At 38.3% G+C, this 16045-nt stretch overlaps 1 protein-coding gene across 1 annotated transcript in view; it reads left to right on the forward strand.

The window, feature by feature from the left end:
* The window catches only part of NCKAP5 (NCK associated protein 5), a gene marked incomplete at both ends in the record, with an annotated part of 327343 nt that overhangs the window by 204744 nt on the left and 106554 nt on the right, over nucleotides 1-16045 (forward strand). Inside the window, one exon of the mRNA XM_084209164.1 lies at nucleotides 8721-8870. Within this exon, the coding sequence (XP_084065290.1) occupies nucleotides 8721-8870 (150 nt within the window). The remainder of the gene's footprint in view (nucleotides 1-8720; nucleotides 8871-16045) is intronic.

Consider the following 16045-nt stretch of genomic DNA (forward strand, 5'->3'; position numbering starts at 1 on the left):
ACACAAGAGTTATCCACATGTTGGATTATATCCCATCACCCACAGGTTTTGCCTGACTCTGACCATCTTCCTTGCAATCAGGGGTTGAGAATGCAATGCCAGTCCTTGAAGTACCAAGTTTGGTGAAGGATAGATGGGGTCTCCAAATACAGATCTACATTTTCACAGTGTACAGGTGCCATTTTACTACCACTTTAATCCATCACACATCCTCTAGATATCTACAGTGTCAAGAGGCCAAGATTGACTGATTTGATGGTATTATATTGTGTTATACTGACTGTCATTCTAGTTTACATTTCCCTCTTCTATACTGTGTTTCTGTCTTTTTGCTGTATCTTACTTCTGGTTCTAACTTTGGGAATGAATCCACAAAATTCACCCATTGCCTGAACATGAATGTTTCACTTTCCCCAAATGAATGAATTTATAGATGGTCAAGTGGATTGCTCTGATTGCTCTCTCCCTACTTCCTCATCTCCATAAAATACACTGTTCATTCTGCATTTTGACGTTATTTCCTTGATATTTTCCAACCAGCAGAAAGCAACAATAGTTATTAAATTTTAAAAAGCTGAAAAAAACCCTGAAATTTTGCTTAGCTGAAAAAAATCTAAAATTTTGCTTATTTTCTAAGGCAAAAAAAAAGGGTGATTCTGTTGAATTCATAATCATTCTGTCTTAGAAAATTATTTTAATAAAAGCACTCAGCAGTACACCATTAAATTTATTTTTAAAAGAAAGTGTTCTTCTGATCCGGAAAAGTTAAGATAGTTAATCTGAATTCCAATATCATACTTGAAAAGTTGAAGTTTTGATCTAATCTGGAATGATTGTTCCTCCATCTTATCTTTGCATGAAGATGAATTCTGATTTTCTTTCAGAGGTTTTCCTTACACGGCTGGGAGACATGGAACTGTTCCCTGGCACTTACAAAAAAATTACCTGGTAATGGAATAATATACCAGGTTTTTCTTCCTAATCCCACAGGTAACTTCTTAGGTCAGCTTCTGCAATTGTGCTTATGGTGAGAACTAGTCACTTAATACACTGATCTCATTCCAAAATACTATGGAAGGAAAATTGGCTTATTTCTAGCAACTTAAATCCAGAGGATTTTTTTTTTTTTTTTTTTTTGCCTGAATTGCTGTTACATATAATTTACTGAATTTGAATTTCAGAATAGTTTGGCTTATTTCTAGTTCAGTAAAAGGAAGGTATTTTAATGCTGTAGCTTTAGTCAAGTGTGCTTACTGTCATACCTACACATCCCTTCACAAAAGTTTAAATGCTACATACAGGTTTCCTGGAAGGAAAGATCATTACTTAAGTATGATATTATAATGAACCAATTCCTAAGAGAATATCAGTGTGAAAAATCATGCTGAATATTATTCCTGTATTACCTTATCTAGATACATGAAGAAGGAACAGCTCCTTAGAAAGGTTCTTTTTTTCCTGCTGGTACCTTTGCTAATCAGTGTGACTGAAGGTTTCCATTTTGGGAAGGAACCAGGAGCACAGGAGCTCCTGGACACTGCTCTGCCCCTGCTGAGCCTGAAGCCTGGCCTGGCAGAGGGGCCAGTCCTGATCCCTGCTCTGGCACTGCCAGAGGTGGCTGTTGGGGATGGGAATATCCATTCCCTGAGGACAGGAGCTGGCACTGGGACCTGGGGACAGGAAATTCCATCTGCTCCTGCTGATCTGAGGAGCACACTCCATCCTCAAGTGCACTCTGAAGGTTTTCTGCTCTTATGCTCCCTTCCCATCTGAACTTTTTCAAAAGCAATATGTTTTTGATGCATGGAAGGGCCAATAAAAGCATCATTGGGAAATTTATTAATGCTGCTGCAGAGCTGTTCAGCAGGGATGATAGCTTGTACTGGTGGGGAGTGTTCTGAGTGGAGAATAATGTGGAGAACATTTAGATTGATACAGGGGTGGAGGGAGGCACATATCAGAGACATAAAGTATGAACTTGCTCTCTTATCCATCACAAGTGTTTAATCTAGGGAACGCTGCTGCTCGCTCTGCTTACTTTGTAAGTGAAATCCAGAGATGAAAAAGAAGAATCTAATATGTTTTTCTGACAAGGGTAGTGTTAAATCATGAACAATTTGGGATGCTTCTGTAAACTTTTGTGATATGTTGCATTCCTTTGTTTTCCTTCAATTTTGGCCAGCTTGTTCTGAACAAAAGCTGTTAGCTAAACAAATATATTACTATTACACTTACTGATGTGCTGTCTAAAGCAAAGCTATATTTTAGTCTCTCCTTCCAACTGGGATAAAAGAAAGCAAGAGAAAACAGCTGGATATATAGATAAAAGCAAGGAAGGTAAAGCAGAAGTCAGATTTGTAGCCTTATACTCAAAACTAATTTCAATTGCATATAATTTTAATTGTATTTAATTTTTTATTTCATATTGTAACTTCTTTGCTCAGTTATGATTTGGTTTGTGGTTTTTTTTCAGGCCTGGGTTATTGTGTTTCATTGGATTCCCATCAGGAAATAAAGAAAATTTTTTTTCAGTTGCATATTTAAAAAATGTATTTAGATCACAGAGATATCTCTGGTTACTCTTATACTGACAGTCCTGCAGGACAGACTTCACCTTAGACTTAACATCTGTGTGTTTTACACATCTCAGGTTTAGCTAAATGGAATTGGTTATAAAGCATATCAGAAGATACTGAGAATTTTCAAAGGGTATATTTAGGAAATAGAGGCTGTGGTGGGGAGAAAAAAGAGCAAGGTGACACTGGAAAACAAATTTAAACTTGTTGGAATGTTAAGTCTGTAGTGCTTGGAGCAATTTCTGCCTTTTTTCAGCTTGTGCAGTCAGACTGAGCTATTTGTGCATAGCTTGAAGCTGCTTTTTTAATGAAACTACAAATAAACCCTCATCTACAGCTTTTATCTTCATCAGCAGTCTAGAAATTCTTATTTTATAGTGCTCACAGTGAATGGTGTTGAACACTAGGAGGTCTGCACTGGAAACGGTGCTGAAAAGACATCATCTGAGAATGCATCAAGGCTGTGGAATGGTCTTGCAAGGAAAAGTGTTCACAATTTATAAAAAACACCGTTGTGGTTTGACTGCAGCTGGCAACCAAGCCCCACACCCCACTCCAGCAGGATGTGGAGAAGAAAATCAGGAGGGTAAAAGACAGCTCATATACCTGCATGAAAACTCCTGCTAAATATTATTCTCCTCTTACCTTATCTAGATAGAAGCAGAAAGAACAGCTTCTGCAAAGGTTCTTTCTTTCCTGCCCATAACTTTGCTAATCAATATAACTGAAGCTTTTCATTTTGAGAAGGAACCAGGAACAAAGGAGCCCCTGGGCACTGCTCTGCCACTGCTCATGGGTCGAGATAATAAGAGTTTAGCAACTAAAATGTTAAAACAACAACAGCAACCAATTGTAATGGAAAGGAAAATACCAAAGAGAAATAAACCCCCGGGAAGAGAAGTGATGCAAATGTAAAGAACTGCTCACCCCCCACTCCCTGGTGTCCAGCAGTCCCTGAGCAGTGCCCCCAGCCAGCCTTGCCCCTCTGTGTTGCTGAGCAGGATGCCACATGCTCTGGGACATCCCTTGGGTCACTTGGGGTCACTCCCAACTCCCTGGGCACCCCCAGGTTCTGCACAAAAGCCCTCGGGTCCATGTAGGCTCTGCTCAGCAGTAATGAAATATCTTGGTGTTGTCAACACTGTTTGCAGCACAAATCCAAAACACATAGCAGCTACTGTGAGAAAAAAGAGCTGTACCCCAGCCAAAAGCAGTGCAGACACAAACAATTCTGTGTGTGGATTGGAAATTGCAGTTTGGGTTTGGAGGGAGATCTGCCTTGGTTGTAGGAAGAGTGTTGGAGTGTGGTGTAGTGTACTCACATCACCACATTCAGTCCCTGAAGTCTAAGATAACTGCTCATTAAATATCTTATTTATAAGGCTCTGTGGTAGCTCTGGGCACACCACAGAAAGCACTAAAGTGTTTTGAGGTGTTATCAGCATAGTTTGGGTTCCACATAGACTGGATTCTTGGGTGCCTGTTACCACTGCCTCTCTTTAAGAACAATTAATAGCTCCATTGTGAATATTTTGGATTTTTTTAAGTAGTTATGAGCAATCATAAGCAATATTTAATTATATATCCTACATATATTTTATTCTTGGTCGATTAATGTGTGATTAAAGTGCGGTTTTGGAAAATTACAGGCATGACTCTCAAAAGAATTTGAATTTGCTACCATTGTAAAGCCTTTGTCTCTAATAAATTTCAGAGTTGAAGAATTAAAAGGAATTCAGAAAAGAAGATCCCACTCAGGCATCACAATCTGACACCCAAAATTGAAATAGAGATCTTTTGTATCTGAGGGATCCTCACTGCATTGCATCTGAAAAACTTCACTTCTCTGAAGGACCTGTGCTTGGCACATGAAAATGATCTTTAGCTTCTACAAGCAAAGATGTCATTTCTAATTATTACTTATCATTTTCCAGACAAGCAATTCATGTCATCCAACACTCACTGGGAAAAAACAGCATTTCAAAGATGTTGATCTTTTTTAATTCTTGTTTGGTTCAATCAGATTTTTGTCACATGTGCTTGTGAAAGAATGCTTGTTTGTAATCAGTGCTTTATATCCCAGATCCAGTTATATCAGCATTAGATTATGCTATCTTGTATTATTATATCCACTTGTCCAGTGCCTAATCATAGTTTTCACTGTAGAAAATAAATTCTAGAATAATCTTTGCCACCTGCTTATATTTTTTTTTTCTTTGTGTTTTCTGACGTTTAATCTTCTTGGTTGGAAATTTTATAGCTGCAAACTGAAATATTTTTAAGTGAGCTCTCTTTTCTTTCCTCTTCTTTCCCATGTGTGTATGTGTGTAGTGTTATTCCTAGAAAGCATCTTAGAAAGAAGAAAGGGCTGATGGCACTACCAATAAAACCTCTAAAGTAACATAATTTCTGAAATAATAGTTAAGAAATAGCTGGCTAAGTATCCCTTCAACACTTCTCTCTTCCTTGGAGCATGACAATTCTCAGAGGAAAGACATCCCAATGACTAATTGTTAGGGTTAGCAGCCTTTTGCCTTTCTTGGGATGAAGAAAGAGGTAATTTCTGAAACAGGCAGTTTGTTCTCTTATCTTCTGAAAGCTTCTCTATGATCTTTTCTATCACTGTAGTTACTCCCTGTTTATCAACACTGAAAACACTTTCTTGTTCAATATTCTGAAAGGTAGATGGGAGAGAGAAGAGAGAAAATTGGCTTTACATTCCACAGTTCCCAGTAAATTATCATTTGCAATTTCAGGTGGATTTCCTGCTGTCTTAATTTATTGTTCTTACTTTATTTATTAGCGGAAAGAGGGAATATTACACTGCCCTTTCCTGGTTCAGCTAACTGAAATCTAGCTTTCTGATAAGTCTCAGTCAGGCCACTGCATTGTACAGCTCCATAGATCAATGTCTGTGGTGATTTATATCTTTCCATCGATCCTGGGGAGCTCGCCATTCCTGGGCTGCAGGGTCTGTCTCCATCCCTTGTTCTCTATTGGCCACGGGGCCCTTGGTGTTTCATCAAAGGGTTCATCATCACTGGGCTGCTTGCTTGATTTATGGAGCAAACTGAATACTTAGGAATAATGGTCAGGGCAGCTTGTCATTTGTGATTTGCAAAATACTCTTGGTTTCAGAAGAGCAATGACAGTTTAAACCAGCCTGAGAAGCTTACACAATGTGGGACTCCACTGTAAGTTTGTCATTAATTTCTGTAGGAAAGGGTCTACAGTGAGCAGCATAATCCTAGTTTGAGTAAGATCTGAATTTTTAATATTTTTATTTTCTCTTTGTTGACACAGAGCATTAGAGAAGTAGATGAGCCTTTACTGCAGAATTCTCATCAGGCTGCTGTGTTTGCATCCTCTCATGGTACAAGCATGTATCTTAAACTTAAACTCATTGGTCTGGGGAGACCCAGAGTGGAGTTATTGCTTTTTCTTCCTCTTTTTTTTCTTTTTTTAAGCTGTTTTGCTTCCAGAACACCATTTCCAACTGTTCCCTTTTCCCAGAAATTAAACTGCACTGATCAGCAGGACAGCACTTACTCTGCCTTTGCTGGACTCTGCACCTGGGGAGGATTTTGTTATTCAGTTTGAGCACAGCCTGCCTGTGACTGTGCAATATGTGAGGCATGAGCAGAGACTGCTCAAGAGTGGCAAAAGATGCTCTTTATTTGAGATAACAGCAGAAGTGTAGGACTTCAGGGAAGAAAGGATTAAGCTGCTTTACCCCATTGTTTGCTGCCTCCAGAGCCCTCTGTAGGATTTGTCCAGCATCTCCCAGGAGATGCACATTTCCTCTGGCAGCTCTCTGCCCCTTCCTATGATATTGACAGATTTTGCACACTCAAGAGGTTTCTGTCATTCCAAAAGCCTTTGTCACCCTCTCTCTTTAGGGATTTGACTTTTAGCACAAAGGGTGCTTCACAAATCCCTGTTTGCTTTCTGGAGTGTGGATTTTCCACTCTGCCCTTGCTGGACATCACCCAGGTGGAACTGGTGAATGTGATGGGGCAGTGCCCTCAGCACTTGGCCTGTCTAAGCACAGTTTCTAAGGTTTGAAGTTCTTCCTCTGTTCTGTGCCTTTCCCATGGCTGAAATGCTGGAACTCATTTATTATTGCTCAGTAGTAAACTACTTTTGGAACTATTTGAGCTGTACTTCAACACTCAGGCAAGGGTAACAGCAGTAAGTGTCATGAGGTATTCAAGTGCACATCAGAATAAAACAGGATGTGTGTCTTGATTATGCCCCTAGTGTGCAAAGTTCATCTAATTTTGTAATTAGAAGATGAACAGGTTATTTTTTTAAGTGGCTGGGATTTACTCTGAGAAGCTGCATTACTCCACTTTCTGTAATGAAATGTCATAACCTGTGCTTTCTTCTGCTTGTCCTTTGAAATTGCTGCCCTGATTTTGTGCAGGAAAGGTGACCCTGTGCATATGTTTATGTTTTCTTCTGTTGTTAGCCACATCTGATTCATGTCACATCCCCTCCTAAAAATAATAGTTTGTATTTGAATTGCATCAGAGATATACCTTTGTCATTTCTTTCCCCTGAGTTCATTGAAGTGTTTTATCTCAATGCACTCCTTAGGGCAACTTGAAGCAAAAATGGTTTAATGGCTCTTTTACAGATACTTGATTGTTGCATCAGTGAGTAGCAAGAACAAAAAAACCAAGCCCAAGTACTATATTTATGTTTCATTTGTGAACAGGATAGCAGTAATGTTGGAAACCTGATGGAATGGCTCTTTGACATCTGTGTTTTGGGGCTCAGAATATTTGCTTCATAGTTTGTGTAAGGGTGTTCAGTAATTAAGCCCATATTATATAAAACTAATTCTTGATTAAAGTTTTAACATAGTAATAGTCAATTTCTAAGCTAGTTAATATTTTAAAAAGACATTGTTGTGAATGTGATCCAGACTGCTGATTTTTAATTCAGCTACCTATATGGGGTTTAGTAAAGATAATGCCTTGCTATTAACTCTCAAACAGTTGTATTTGCACATTATTCAATGTGCAAAGGATCAGTTCTTCATGAAGGTGCACACTTCTATGCTTAGACAGAGTGCATGTTGTATAGTAGTGATGGGCAAGGCATCTCAATTCTGGGGTAATCAAAGATCATGAATGTCTGAGCTTTGGTACCTAATTATCAGAAAGGCACACAGACTGATGCTCATTGAAGGAATTCTCCAGTTTTGTTCTGACACCCAGTATTTAATGTTGATTTACCTCACATCTGTCATTCTCAAGCTGCTCCTGAGCTGTCAGTCTGCACCTGCTCATGCAGGTAGGGAAGGTGGTTTGCAAGGTAGAGCCAATCCCTCCTGTGTTGTGCTCTGGTGATGGGTCACTCTCAACATCTGTGGAGTTCTCTTTTTTCCCCCTTTTGCTTGCCTTGTCATTTTGGGCAATGGTTTACATTGCTTGCTTGTAGTCTTGGTGTCTTCTATCTCTGTCTCTCTCTCTCTGTGTGCAGAGAGCTTGGACAGAGTTAGCAGGATTCACTGTTCAATCCTATAGATCACCAGAGAGCTCTGGTAAAACTCAGCAGCCACTCAGCAGCTGCAGCTGGTACCAACTCAGCCTGACTGACTGGAAATAGACTGGGGCACTTCTGAAAGTTTTGTTGTCAGTCTCATTCTCTCCAGTTATATGTTAGAGCAGATCTTAAATCAGTATTCATCTGGTAGCAGCTTGATTCTCAGCCCATTCTTTAATAATTCAAATATTAGCTCTAGATGAAGAAAGGTGAAAGACATTAGGCGTGAACATATGTTAGCTTTTCCTCAAGAAACTGCTTTATCTCTCAGTGGCAAAAAGCTGCCACTGAAAGCTGGCATGTTCAGTGCTCACTGCAACTTTTAAAGAAAATGGAAGTTATAAAGAAATGACAAGTTCTGAGTTTTAATCTGAAGTGGAAGTAGCAGTTAAGTTGTGCATACACTTGCAGAATTGGCATAGCATGTGTCACAGAGCCTTCATGACTCCACTTATTTAGCACTTTAATCATGTCACTAGCAACTTCCTCTGTCTTTTTTTTTCATTCATATACAAGGGAGGATTGGAGATATTTGCATAGTTAACTTCATTTGCACCTGTGAGTAATGACATTTTTAAAAAATCATTGCAGGAAAAGCTGTCAGAAGACAGTAGGAGATGTAAAGAAGGCATGGAAAAAATTCGCACGCAGGCAGATGAAGATTCAAGGAGTGAAAGCAGCAGCACTGAGGAGGAAAAGGAAAAAACAAAATTGCTCTTGGAGCGTTTGAAAGCTCTGGAGGTAAGAAGCACAAGAGTTTCACACATAAAAGACCACCCTGTCCCCTGCCTCATTCAGTCATTGGCACTGAATCACCCTGTAGTATTAATCTGATCTTCCACAGTTCACCTGATTTCATGTTACGGGGTATTTTTTTCACAATTCATTTACCAAGGGTGAACAAGAAGCTTAGAACCACTAAAAGGATCCCTCTCTAATGCTGAGCATCACAGATCTTTAAAAGGAATTTAATACATTATTTTAATTCCTTTGAGACCATTTAATAAGAAAAATTGCTTTTACTCGTTTTGTTTCAATTATTAATATAGCAATTCTAATATAGGTGGTTTAACAACTGTCATAAAACTAGTTTTGCTCCAGTGTAGTTTATTGCTCAATTTTTAATTGCTGGACTGCTTGCTTGGGAGAGCTCAGGCCTTTTTACTGCCAGGCTGTGGAAAATCTATTTCCTTGTAGACCTCATGGAGAACTGCACACTCTACATTTTGAGTGCATATCTGGAAAATTAGGATCTGCAAAATAGTGCACTTTGTGGTAGCTTCTAACTAGAGGAGAAGTTGGAAAGTTTTCTAAGGCAGCCATGGACAAGGTGCAGGTAAAACTTTGACCACAATATACATGAACTTATTTTGTGCTCCTTGATAGAAACATGAGCTTCAATGTCTATAAAAAAATAAGACTGCATATTTAAATGTAATTTTTAACTACTACAAAGTGCATTTTTCACCTTTCTAGTGTTTCCTCCCTTCTCTTCTTTTCAAGCATTTCTGTAGCATTATAGGTATGGGTAAAGGAATGCCTTAGAATGATCTGAGTGACATTTTGCTTGTGTAAGGTGTTGGTAGACAATAGATTTGTCACTATCCCTGTACATTTTTGTTTAAGTGTGAAGGCCCTTTCACATGTTATTTTCTGGGTTGAGTTGTACTTTGACAGATTAAGACTCTGGGTTTTTGTTCTTGAGGACTTTGTTAAAAGTAAAATATGAACAGTTACAACCCATCCTGTTTGCATCTAAATACAGGATCTGAAATCTCAAAGGTTTAGGCAGTTTCTTTAATTTTACTTTAAAGGCTTAGACTGTTAGTAAAATAAACACATGTAATATTAAATAACTCTAATTTCCCCCTGGGGATAAAAACCACATGCTAATAAGTATTTAAGACAGTAAAATTCTAAAAGAAGTGTACAGTTTAATATAGCCTTGCTTTATCTGATGATGGAGAATGACTCTAGGTCTTTTATTTTCAAAACGTGCATGATTTCTGTTTGCTTTGCCTCATTCTTAGCCGGTCTGCATGACATTTGCAGTTGTTTATGTCCTCAGTTGGTAGGGAGGTGTTCAGTAATGTCACAGTCTGTATCAGTTGTGGCAAATTGCCCAGATGGAGAATGCTGCTCTAAGGACAGGCAGGACCTGGTTCAGGAGGGGCAGTGGAGACCTCTCCTCCCTGGTGTCAGAGCTGTGCAGTGCCTTGCTCCAAACCACGTCAGAGAATGCCAATCCTGCAGGGATTCATCTACATAAGGGTGTAAGGAGCTATCAAAGGAGAAAGATGAATTCCAGGGGCCAACATTAATTGTGATCCAATATAATCAAAACAAAGCTGTGTGTTGTTTAACATTATGTACTTTTGCTGTATTTTTCTCTTGAAGAATATAAATTGTAGTGTCAAAGACTGTAGGGTTTATTAATTAAGAGACTTTTTCAAAAGTTATATGCAATTAGCTGTTCTTATTCTTTACCATTTTCAGACTAATTATTCTAAATATTTTATTAGTCTATCTAGAAAGGAACAAAAAATCACTGTTTGTTAGTTTTTTGTGCTGTGGGTGTCAGGATCTTTAATCATACTTTACATTATTAGATGTTACTGAATTAATGAAATCAGAAGGGCTAATAAAGTGCTTACTAGAATTGGTCCTCCATCTGTGCCCTCTAGAATCTGTACACTGCCTATAAACAGAAGCTGTTAAAAGTAATAGTCAGAGTGTGTGACCTAATCCATTCATGCCTGTTAATATAATTTCATTAATATCATCACTGGTAAGAAAGCTTTTGATGTCTCTTCCTATTAGTTTGTTTGTTCCTCAGCTGTAGCACATAATAAGCTGGTCTGTTGGGGCATTGTAGAATTATTTCATCCTCTTCCCCCTCAGCTGTGTTCACTGTTGCATTTATACACCTGCATTTAAATGTATTTGACAGTGCACATCTAAGGAAAAGCCTGCACAGGTGGTGTGAAGTTTTTATTCTACAGAAGTTTACATCCAGCAGGTATTTTTTGTTCTGGTTAATACCTTCTCTTGGTTGCTCACATAAAAAGTTGGGTAAATCTGAGCTAATTTTCCAGGGAATGAAGTACCAAAAGAGAAATGCTATCCACCAGCTCAGGGATAAATGGGTAGCTCCTCCAGATACACGTGCAATATAACAGATTATTTGGTTTCTTTTGTTTGGAATGTCTGTATGGGAAAATAATTTTTGTTCCATACATTGAGCAAATTGTTTCTGCCCTTCCTGGGCTACTGACCTTGTAGATGTGAGGTACATGGTGGTTTCCTTCAGGAGTTTCTGTGGATGGAAAAAAACCTGTAGTCATCCTGGTCAGCTGGATCTGGAGCAGGAAATCTAAGAACAAGGAAAGGGGCAAGGCTTAATTTTCACAGGAAGCTTTCTTTTAATAGCTTCCATATCATGGGAGTTGTGTTTAAAATGTCTCCTTTTTTTTTGCTGTCAATTGTATTGCCAAATAAATTTCAGTAATACCTTTTATGTTTTATTAACTGCTGTTTATCCTAGAAATTTTCTCACTGAACAGTGCAAATCAGTATAATAAAGTATCTTTGTAGTCAGCCCAAGTGAAAGCTATCATATCCTTTGATAAGAGATATCTGCACACATATTCTCCCGCTGCTCCTTTTGCCTATAATTTTTTTTTGCATCCTTTATCATTTACAGCAAATTCCATTTCCACTTTACTGGCTGATAAATACCATACGTTTCTAATCAAATGGAACAGATGACAAATAAAAAATGGTTCACACCATCTTGTGTCCCATTTTACATAGTTGAAATTAATTGTGATTTCCTGGATATCAAAATTCCTTTATGCCTTGAGCATTTTTAGTTGGCTGCTCTTGAAATGCCATTTAATTTACTTCAGTAGTTATGATCAAATGCCTTTTAGCTCTTACAAAGAAAAAAAAAACGTTCTCTGATATCTTCTCTGTGTATCTGGAGTGCTGCAAAAAATTAAATATTAATGAAATATGGTTAATAACATATGAACTCTGTGGTGGAATTTCCTTTTTTAAATTCTGCTTTCATCACCAGAAGAACTGAATTTTTTTTAGTTGTAGCAGGAAATATATAAAAATTATAATTTATTCTGGACAGGCATCAATGCCCATACAGCAGTTCCGGATTTTTTCACCATTTTCACAATTATAGTAAAATAATAATATTGTATTTCCAGAGTCACATAGGTACACGTTAGAGATTTTTCACAAAGCCTTAATTTGCTCTCCTGGGTATGTTAGGTGTTATATGGATTTTCATTTCAAGATTGTCTACTATTTCTTTTTTCCAGCAGGAACAATTTACACATTTACAGTCCACAGAGGGAGGCTTTAAGAATATTCTGTATTAGACAAACAGTGTCTGTAAAGGCTTTGAGAGTGTCCCAAAGCTTTGTTATCCAATATGGAGCTATGACTTCCCTGCCCCAATTTAGCCTCAAATGACTGAAATACAAGCACCAAGCACCTGCATAATTGCAAGTGATTTAAACTGATATACAGCATTAATGCCAGTCTTAATCTAAACATGTCTGTAAAAGCTATAGTTACTTTGATTTTTAAAATTTAATCAGTGATAAATACTGTGTCAGCTTTGAAGGCTTATTAAAGTCTGTCATTTGCACAGACATTTATGCAGGGAGGGTAATTCGGTATGAATTAACTGTGTCTGACTCTGTGAAATGTTCCAGCTCTTTTGAATGTCCTTCTTTGCAACTGCAGTAGTGCAACTTGCTTAGAAAGATTTGCTTTTGTCTGCTCATCAAGTGACTGGGACAGAGCACAGCTAACACCTTGTTAACACCACAGTGTTTGCATTCAGAATTAAATAAACATGGGCAGCAAAGAGGAGGTTCCCCTGGTTTGCTGTGTGTCTGCTTCCCCATCTGCAATGGGCACGAGTTCTTTTGGCCTCAAAGATACTGATTGAGGGCTGCTCCCAACCTTGCATTTCTCAGCAAACCACTGGGGTAGCATTAGATTGTAACCTTGGAGTTACTGAATGAAAAGCCTAATTCATGTGTGAAAATCTCATTGCTTGCGGGTGAGTGAGACTCAATGAAAGTTTCAGTAAACCAAGCTGCAGTGGAAGCAATGTCTGCTGGGGTAGAATCATGAAACCACTCCAATTTTAATTAAGGAATTTTGCCCTCTTACCCTTTGCAGTTCATCGCAGAAAGATGTGTTTTGTTTTAATAAATTGAGCTTTGGGAGAAAACTCAGGATAATAAGCTAAGTGTTCAAATATATTAGAGGAGTCATTTCCATTTTATCATCACCATTAAATAAATGAGGAAGTACGTCAGTATTTCCAATATTATGTTTTTACTACTCTGCAGAGGAAGAAAGACATGATAGCAATGAACTATGAACTATAAAATGGAAATATGAGAAGAGTACATAATTCCTCTGGGTGGATTAGGAGGATAACTTTGAATGGGATGCTGCTGGTTTTTATTTTGCTCATTATTTTCTCTTCTTTATTTTTATTTGAATGGTTTTCCATGTACTGCAAGGTAAAATGGTAAGAAAACTAATAATTATTTTCTTTTCCATGGAAATAAACACGCCATATGCACAGGCAAAGAGACAGAGTTTCTGAAAATATCTGTGAGGAAAGACTTCTTGTTAATTGAAAGTCAGCTGATTCACTGGTGTACAGGAAATGTGAATCACTTGACTGAGATGCATAGAAAAATCATGAAGCTTTGAAATATTTTGTAGCAACATTCTAAAAATTTTGTAGCAACCTGTCTTGTTCCAGCCAATGTGTTTAATCTGATTTATCCAGAAGCCTCTTCTTAGCCCAATGCCTTGGCCATCCACACAACTAGGTCCATTATGCTGCTTTGTCACTGAAGACCAACCTACTTAATTCTAATTACTGGATGATTTGACTTTTAAATCTTTTCAGTAGGAGACTTTTATAATTCGTTTTCTGAACTGTGCCTAAGAACTCTTTTGTTTTTTTTATAGCGAGGGATCAGACAATGGGGCAGGGAAAGTTTTATTTCCAACCTTACATGGTGGCTGATAATGCATCAGCACAGAATTGCATCACAGGTTTCAAAACCAGCCCAGTTTATTCCAGCTCTTTCCAGATAACAGTATTGGCAAACTGTTTCAGCTTTCCAATAAATGAGTAAATTTTAAATTAAAACCGAACAAGTACCATCAAGCTGAATGGTTTCTATAACTTTTTGGTGCTGGAGCTCATCTGCTGTAGGTCCTCAGTGGCTCAGCTGGTCTTTGGGAAGCAAATCTCATGGCTGCTCCCTGTTTCTCCTTGCCTTTGTGTTCCTGGGGTGCTTTCCTCCTGCTGTCTGTCCTGCCCTGCTCTGGCTGAAGTCCTCAAAAGCTCGTCCCTCCCAGCTGTTTGTTCCCCTCCTGCCAGTTCCCATCTTCCACCGTGGCTTTTCCAGCCATCCCACGAGGGTGTGAGGCTCCACAGCTGGCACAGAGTTATCTGTTGGGATGTCACTGGAAATGATATCCTCATATGGGTGAGGATTAATAGAAACCTCTCCTGGGCAGACAGTTCAACTCAGTTAGAATGTGGTGAGTATTTAAGAGAAGAGGATGTATTTCCTGCAGACATGTAAAATATTTATCTTTCTATTTTTCTCTCTCCTTTTATTTTTTTTCCCCTAAGCCAGTTGAAATTTGTGGCAATTTCTCTTTTGGCATAGAAAAATCAAGATGATCTAGTAGGGATATGAATTTACAACAGGGGTGTTGAAAATAGCTCAGCCCACTGGATGTAAGAAGAGCTGTTCAGATTTACTCTGTCATTGCTGTAACCATTTCCTGCCATCATTAGAGACAGATTTCTGATTCCCTGTTCACCAAACAGCTCCATCTCCTGAAATGGGAGAGTGCCATGATAAAAATTACTGTACTTTGAGTCATTGTCTCCATGGTCCAAGAGAAGGCCATGCTTATCTGCATTTTTCTCACTATTCAGTTCAACAAAAGCTTAAAATATTTTCTAAAATCAACCGTGGTGCCTCCTGGAAATTTTAGTCTGAGTTACAAACAGTATTGTTTTCTTTTCTGATTGAGTCTAAGGGAAAATTAAAGAATATGGAATTGCATCTCCTATGACACACCATGGCAGTGCTTCAGAAGTTGAATGTTTTGGGTCACAACATGCAGAACTTCTGAGGGTTTAGCACATGATGAAAAGGTAAAAGCTTCCAGATCAGCTCTGTTTTGTACTCTGACATACCCACAAACAGTAATATATTGAAATGAGCTAATTCAACCAAGTGCTCAACAGACTATGCTTCCACTCTTATTCCTGTTCTGCTGTGTCTTAGACCAGCATTTAATTGCTTTAAGCTTGTCATCATGTCATACCCCATCGACTACTTGTGAATTTTGCTGTGTATCAGATTTCTTCTCCTTTAGCCTGCTCATGCAGTAAACAGGTTTTAATGAAAGTTGCTTTCCAGCTTCAGTGCTCATCACACACATCAGTGTGTCCCAGTGAGGTACAAGGCACATAGGAAAGGAGTGAGTAACTTGTGCTGCTCCTGATTTCTTCCTTCTCAAGGCAGAATGATATCAAGTGCTCTTTTCCAGGACAGTGAATCCAACATCTTGCAGGGGGGAGAAAATGCAATATATGCATGTGTCTTATATGCAATTTTTTAAATTTACATTAATATTTTAGCCAGGGTGCTGTCCTTTACTTCACTTACAGTGGTGATTTTTTTGCTAAGTTTTGGTGCATGGAGTTGTAAAAATTATAGGTATACTACAGAATCCTCAAGGCAATATATTGAGATCTGGAAATTTTATTGAAACAAATGAGATCACAGATAAGCATTCAATGTTCATTTTACCACAGCCAAATGAAATTACAGGTATTT

This window comes from Fringilla coelebs (genome assembly GCF_963513975.1).
Source record: "Fringilla coelebs genome assembly, chromosome: 7".
NCBI classification, from domain to species: Eukaryota; Metazoa; Chordata; class Aves; order Passeriformes; family Fringillidae; genus Fringilla; species Fringilla coelebs.